This window comes from Lolium perenne, chromosome 1 (assembly GCF_019359855.2).
Source record: "Lolium perenne isolate Kyuss_39 chromosome 1, Kyuss_2.0, whole genome shotgun sequence".
NCBI lineage: Eukaryota > Viridiplantae > Streptophyta > Magnoliopsida > Poales > Poaceae > Lolium > Lolium perenne.
Window position 1 is genome coordinate 62,002,862 of NC_067244.2, and position 7,090 is coordinate 62,009,951.

Genomic DNA, 7,090 nt, shown 5'->3' on the forward strand with positions numbered 1-7,090 from the left:
ACTAAGCGATTACGAGATGCATTGAAGAGCTTTGCTAATCTTGTTTCGCTGGTTGATCTTTGTATCCAATTTAGCTGATTCATGAGCTGTAATCTTTGATTCTTGATACTTGACACTGAATTTTATGAAATACAGTAAAGCATGTGTGCATCAATTTGATGCAGATGCTAGTGCGGTGCTCACATTTCGAAAAAAAATCTAAACATTTTGTTGACTTTGTATTGTTTTTTTTTTTGTTTATTGGGTAACTGGTTATTCTTACATTGTGCAATTGTACTTCTTTATAAAAGCAATTTGTGTGCACTTGCATCACAATATAACTTTCTATGGGAAATTTTGGGTTAAGGGCTAAGGTCCAGTTCTTTTGCCAGCTTAAACAATTTAAAGGTGGAGTTATATTACATTTAGATCTAATGTACTGCACCAAAACTAAATACTAATACATGCCACAAACCATCAAAAGCACAAGAGTATCCTGTGTGTAAATTTTGATTTACTTTTATTTTAAGTGAATGTTGAATCTCAGTCAAAGCACTAACAAAGAGGTGTGCATGGTTGCATTTCCATCACTGTATGCTTTAGTATCATGTGGTCGTTTACACTCACTTAAGTGTTAAACATCACCGTTTCACCCTTCATGTTGAGGTTCCGTGTCACAGATCACTATAGGAATGAAGATTAAGTCTTTCACCAATTGTTTCTTGCTGTCAGTTGGTGACGTAATGCTGTCCCCATTATGGTAGATGTCGTGAAAGATCCTAGCGAGGTTGATGCAAATGTTGGCCATGCTGTAGGGGGAAGACAAATTCCAGCCTCCAGTACAGGCCTCGTTGTTAAGCTCCTTCCAGTTCTCGGCAATGGTATTCTGCACAGCACCACGGGCATCTTCCTCGCTCGCGCCTATGTCTCTCATGTAGCAAGCGATGGATGATGGCTCATCATCTCCTTCTTCTGAATCAGCCTGTAATGGGTGCATGTGAACTTAATTAGTTTTGATATGCCTTAATTATCGTCTGCATGGCGGATGGTATGCATCAGAACCGTCGTTCTGATAACCTGTCAATTGAAGGCAAAACTGGTTACGAGAGTTACCAGCCCCCTCGCGGAAATACAGGAATGTATGAGCCTTACTAATTCAACAAGATTTCTTTCAATTCAACAAAAAATTAATTGACTGACCTTGTGTGTTGAGCAGTCGTTACAGAGCCGGAAGATGGTGGAAGATAACTCAACTAGCCTAGGATAGTCGATGCTTCCATCCCCACCGATGTTCTGGTTATCGCCAAGACATGCATTTATCTGCTGGCGCCTCGTTGAGGTTCAGGTTGAGCGTGGGAAAAGCGTGGAGCAGCAGGAGAGGCCCGGTCGACGTGGTCCATCCGTTGTCAAGGTACTCATCGGACCTTGGCCAGTAGCTATGGTATTTCCACTGGGCCTCAACCAGGAAAGCCTTGCACAGCTCATGCCACTGCCATACCGTTTTGAAATTAGGGTTCTTCTAGTATGTTACTACACACGATTTCATTAGTTTCTGTAGGGTGCTTACCGCCTTCCTGTAGAGTGGGAGAACGTTGTAGCCCTTATCCTTCATCACGCGATCAGCCGCGCTGGTTGACGTCGTCCAGATGGCTGCGTACATCGCCTTCATCGACTCCGGGAGGGCTGCTTCCCCTGCCGCGAAAGCATTGTCCCACCTACCGATGGCGTCGGTGAAAGCCTTGAGCTCATCGAGCGTCCCGTAGACGTCGTATACGTCGTCTAGATGGACGAGGAGGGAGCCTATCTTGGCCAGCACCTCGCGGCACGCGGCGAGGCGAGGCTCCGGCGCGATGCACGCCGCTCCGAAGAAGCACTCCACCAGGCGGTCTCTGCCGGACGGTAGCTTCTCGCTGAGCGCGGTCTCCTTCCACCACCTGCAAAATTCAATAACTCATTTCAGATACTCCAGCCAAACATCCATGAGATAACTCTCTCTTCAAGATCAACTACATACATCATTATCTTGACAAGTTCTGCTCGATGAACAGATTGGACGAGGTTAAAGTCGACTGTTGCTAGCTCTAGAATGGACGGGTTGATGCTGCAGTTGTTATCGTCGTTGATGTTGTTCTTGCGGCCCCGTTTCAGGGACCGTATTGCATGCAGCCTCGGGGCTCCCCAGTGCAAGGGAAGGTCTAACAAGACCCCTTCAACTATTTCCCTTTGTTTAGGCACCATGAGCGGCATCATCTGTGTGAGGGTTTCGATGGAGAATGCTCTAGCTCTGTCGAGCATCGTCTCATCTGGAAAGGCTAGGTACGAAGCCTGATACAGCTCAATAATTCCGTCGATGTCTTCTGGGTTGATACCTCCGAAACCACCCCTCTTGTCGCCGCCTATGAATGCATCGAACATATCTGAAAAAAGAGAAAGAGTGTTAAAATGTGAAAACTAGCCATTTTCAACAGTTTAGACTTTTAGAAAACTTGGCTAGTTAGTCAATTTAATATGGTATCAAAGCTAGGAGATCTCAAATTCAAAACCGTGGCTAACGTACTATTTGATATAAAATAGTTCTGGCCTTTAATTATGGGGACTGCTGGGCGTCCCCCGGGGGATAGGATCGCCCGATCCTCCGCCTTGCGCACCGTCCGATGGAGTCCTACTCAACCGTTTGATCTCTTTCGCCAGTCTGGCATCCCATCTCCGCACGCACGTAGACTCGAACGGAGACGACACAGAAAAAAGGAACCGAGGCGAGGGATAAATAAAACTTTGTTGTCCTCTCCCGTGGAGCTCGACTAGGACGGTAGGAGCCGGCGTAGCTTCTCCCTGAACCCCGCAAGCGCGGCGGAGCTCGGCCCTGAACCCTGCTGGCCGCCAGCAGGAACCTCTTTGCCGATCCGCTCCCACCCCTCCCCTTAGTTTGCAAAAACTGTACGCGTCTATGTCCTCAAGTGGGACACACGCCGCCGCCGCCGGAGAAGATGCCGTCGACGGAGAAGACGAGCTCTCACGCCTCGCTTGTAGCACCGCCTGTAGCAACGAAGGCAGCTGAGTAGCAACGGCGGTGGCTGCATGTAGCAATGGCGGCGGCCCTAAGTAGCAACAGTGGCGGTCGCATGTAGCAACGGCGCGCACCATGGCCCCTTGTAGCAACGACGGTCAACGTATGTAGCATCGGCGCCATGGCCTTTGTAGAAACAGCAGTGGCCACAGGTAGCATTGGCGCCATGGACCTTGTAGCAACGGCGGTCGCCGCATGTAGCAACGGTGGTGGCCGCAAGTAGCATTGGCGGTGGCCGCGGGTAGCATCGACGTCATGGACCTTGTAGCAAAGCGGTCGCGGCATGTAGCAACAACGGTGGCCGAAAGTAGCATCAGCGCTGGCCGCATGTAGCTTCGGCGCTGACCGGTAGCAGCTCTGTTGTCGACTCAAACCCTTGCAGCAACCTGGCGCCGGCCTTGAAACATCCATGGTGGGAAGATGCACGCGGACTCCGAACGGTTGTGCCCCGCCGGGAGCCCGGGAGAGGTAGTCGACCTCGGCTCGGCTTAGAAATGCCCGAGGCCAGGTCTGCTCCGCGGTGCGTGCTCTCTGCCGCGGTGGTGGAGGCGTCCAGGTTCAGAAGTAAGGCTGGGAGAGGAACCGGTGGTGGGCGCCGGCGAGGTCTGCTCTGGTGAGGGGAAGGCTGAAGCGGCCGCGGGGAGGCGTCCGCTGGGGTGACGCGTGGGAGAGGTCATGAAGGGATATATGAGGTGGTGGCGACATGAGCAAAGCCACGGGGCTCGTCGGCGGTGGAGCGGGTGGTGTGGAGACGGAGCGAGGTGCCATAGGAGATCGCCGGGCGCGGGAGCTGGGCAGTGTCCAGCGCGGAGCTGCGCTCGCGATGCGGTTACGCGGGGGAAAAGGGGAAAGCGGAAAGGTAGGGAAGAGATAAGGTTTTGCGGGACCCACAGGGACACGCGTCGCGCGCTCCGTGCGGGGGACGGAGGGCGCTCGATCGTCCGGGGGCAGCGAAGCATTTTCCTTTAATTATACATGGTAGAGGTGTGTTAAAATATAAAGCTAGCCCTTTTCAACAGTTATATTTTTCAAAAAACTTTGCGAGTGCATCAATTTAATAGAGAGAAAATAAATTAATTGACGATACCATCTGATGATGAAATTACTGATTTTTTTTTCACCTGTAGATGCATGAAGTCCATTTCCTCGGAGCAGTCTAAATAGCAATGCTGTTGAAGAAAGGTCATTCTTGAGATGATGATATGCATGTTCTACATGCATGGACACGAGGGTTGTTTTGATCTCCTCCTCAAAATGGTATGCTACACCGAAGCTTTGCAACTGATCCATGATTCGGAGCCTAGTGGGCAACTTCTCTTTCTTGTCCAAAAACAGCTGCCTGACTCTGTTCTTCAAACTCTCATGCTTGCTAGGCTCCTATACAAATTTACAAAAAACACATCTCACTATATACATCGTTTCTCAAATATAACAAACATCATAATAGCAAGACCAGTTATTCGAATTTGCAGCAACGAATGAGGCCGTATGCAACCTTATCGTCCTGGCTACTTTGGTCCTCCTCAAGCCGCAGGGAGCAAATCGAGTCGTAGTCCCAGCTGTTGGGCTGGTAGTTTGTCGACCGTCTTTGCGGCATCAGTTGGGAGCGCCCATCAGCCCGTACCATGTTGTACTATACAAATCTTACTTTGTGTACTGTACCTACATCTCTTACACGAATATGCTTGGGGAACTGTCCTATGGGATGCTTCACATATGAAATGACTTATTTATGGACACATAGGAGTGCGCGCGCGCTAACAAGTATGCGTGCATAAAATAGAATAAAAGGGTCTCATCATCTAATGGTAGCATTTTGGAAGAATAGGTCAATTCTAAGTTTCTAACCCAGACGACAATAAATATGAAAGGGCAACTTGTTATCATGGAAAAGTGTTTCTAAATTATTTAGTCAACTCCAACCTTGGTTCGAATAGTCAGCTAATATGTTCTGGTTTTCAAGAAATACTGCTAGATGGGTCGTCATCATTTATCCGGCTGCTAGCAGCAAGGACATGTTACTTTTGTCAAACTAGAATTCATTCGAGAGTGAATATTTTACAACTAGTTGCAGATTACAGTTTTCCAATTTGAACGCGAATATTCCCGCAACTAGTTGCAAATTGTAGTTTCCCAATTTAGACGCGAAGTTGTTGTGTGACGTCTACATTTTTAAACAGAAGGCCTCATGGCCCGGCTTTATAAATAAAGCCCTCCTAGCAACGGTACATGGAATATAAAGTTATACAGACCACACACACATAACAAGCCCAAGGCGTCCGAAGTTCGACCCCCAGGTCCACAAGACATGCTCGACACCGAGAACTAAGCAGATCGAAGCAACACGGATGACTAAACCAAACTAGGTAGAAGCTGAAGCAAGTCCTTGGTCGAGTCGCCGCACGGGTCCTCCGCTACTCAGCCCGTAGTCGCGCGTAGAGTCTCCTGACGTCGTCCACTGCCGCGTCCAGCATCGCTCGGTCCTTCTGTCTGACCAGAACCCTCCAGGACTGCATATGAATGAGCATGTGATAAAAAACATCAGCTGGGTTCCCAATCAACTTTCCTTCAAAGAGTAGTTTGTTGCGTGTGTTCCAAAGAGTCCAACACATGGCTGAAAACGTGAACCAAACTAGCCTACCAAGGGGGCCGTACAGGCCCTGAGCGATTGCAATGAACTCCCCCGGCCCCGTGGGGTTCCAGTCGCAGTGGAGGAGTTCCCTAACCCCATCCCACATAAGCTTGGCGATGGGACAAGAGAAGAAGATGTGATTGCAGTCTTCAATCTCCTGGCGCTTGGCAACCTGGTCAGCTGAGGGTAGCCGACCACGGATTAGTTGCCAAAGAAACACACGGATCTTAGGGGGAACCCTGGTGCGCCAGGCCTCTCTAAAACAAGTGACCGTCGCTCCCTGCGTCAGTGCGAGATAGACCGACCTGGTGGTGTAAGTCCCAGAAGCGTCCAGGGACCAAGACACCCTGTCCTCCTCAAGGTCCGGTTGCCAACCCATGGCCTCCTGCCGAAGGTCGTCCCATTCAACCGTCTCAACCATCCCAAATTGTCGCCGAAACTAAATGCCCCACTCCCCAGGGTGCCCATCTGGTGGTTTGGCGTCAAACACCGAGATGAACGGGTCTGAGCAACAGCTAAACAGGCGCGGGAACCTAGCCATAAAAGGACCCCTCCCAGACCACCAGTCCAGCCAGAACCTGGTGCGCCTCCCATTGCGCACCACGTGTTTGGCTCCCAGTTTAAAGTACCATTTAATCTTCTGAATGGACTTCCAGAACTAGGAACCTGTGGTAGGAACCGTGTTGTCGAAGAGGTCCCTCCCCCTTAAATACTTTGCACGGATAATGTCCGCCCATAGACCATCCGCGTCCTGGTAGATTTTCCAAATCCACTTGAGCATCAGAGCGATGTTCATGAGTTTGGTATTGAGGATTCCCAATCCACCAAACGCTTTAGGTTTACACACCGTAGCCCAGTCTACCATGTGGTACTTGCGTTTGTTGCCCACTCCTTCCCAAAAGAAGCGAGCCCTCAGTTTGTCCATGGCCTTATGGGTGCTATCAAAAAGCATGTAAAGGCTCATGGCAAACTGCGGGAGGCTGGACAGACACGAGTTGGTCAATTCCAACCTACCTGCCGAAGCCAAGAATAACCCCTGCCATGGGTCAACCCTGTGTCCAATTTTGTCTGGCAGGAAGTTCCAGTCCGCTACCCTTAGCGTCTTATCACTAATAGGTAGGCCCAAATATTTAATGGGGAAATCCCCCCGCTTGCAGTTAAGCATGTGGGCCACCTGGTGTTGAAGTTCCAGCGGGACCCCGGTCACCACCACTTCACTCTTATCAAAGTTGATCTTCAACCCTGACATATTCTCAAAACACAACAGGATAACCTTTAGGTTCGCAATCCCTGCGCCTGTTGGCCTGATCAGAACCATAGTATCATCGGCGTATTGTAGATGTGTCACCCCCCCCCCCCCCCCCCCAGGGATGAGATGCGGGATCACACCCTCGATATGCCCCGCCAGGTTA

General features: G+C 50.0%; 1 protein-coding gene across 1 annotated transcript; it reads right to left on the reverse strand.

Annotated features, from left to right (window-relative positions):
- Window positions 1-551: 551 nt before the first annotated feature.
- LOC127331813 (isoprene synthase, chloroplastic-like) lies at window positions 552-4,673 on the reverse strand. The gene is made up of 7 exons (XM_071821981.1): window positions 4,542-4,673; window positions 4,168-4,423; window positions 1,994-2,396; window positions 1,547-1,913; window positions 1,304-1,468; window positions 1,180-1,272; window positions 552-961 (listed from the first exon to the last, which is right to left on the reverse strand). The coding sequence occupies exons 1-7, from the start codon at window positions 4,671-4,673 to the stop codon at window positions 629-631; spliced, it is 1,749 nt and encodes a 582-aa protein (XP_071678082.1). The 3' UTR covers window positions 552-628.
- Window positions 4,674-7,090: the final 2,417 nt, after the last annotated feature.

Coding starts and splice junctions, on each gene's coding strand:
- LOC127331813 (XM_071821981.1), bottom strand. CDS start 4,673: ATGGTACGGGCTGATGGGCGCTCCCAACTGATGCCGCAAAGACGGTCG. Junction 2,397..4,167: donor TGGACTTCATGCATCTACAG/GTGAAAAAAAAA, acceptor CTCTTTTTTCAG/ATATGTTCGATGCATTCATA. Junction 1,914..1,993: donor GAACTTGTCAAGATAATGAT/GTATGTAGTTGA, acceptor TGAATTTTGCAG/GTGGTGGAAGGAGACCGCGC.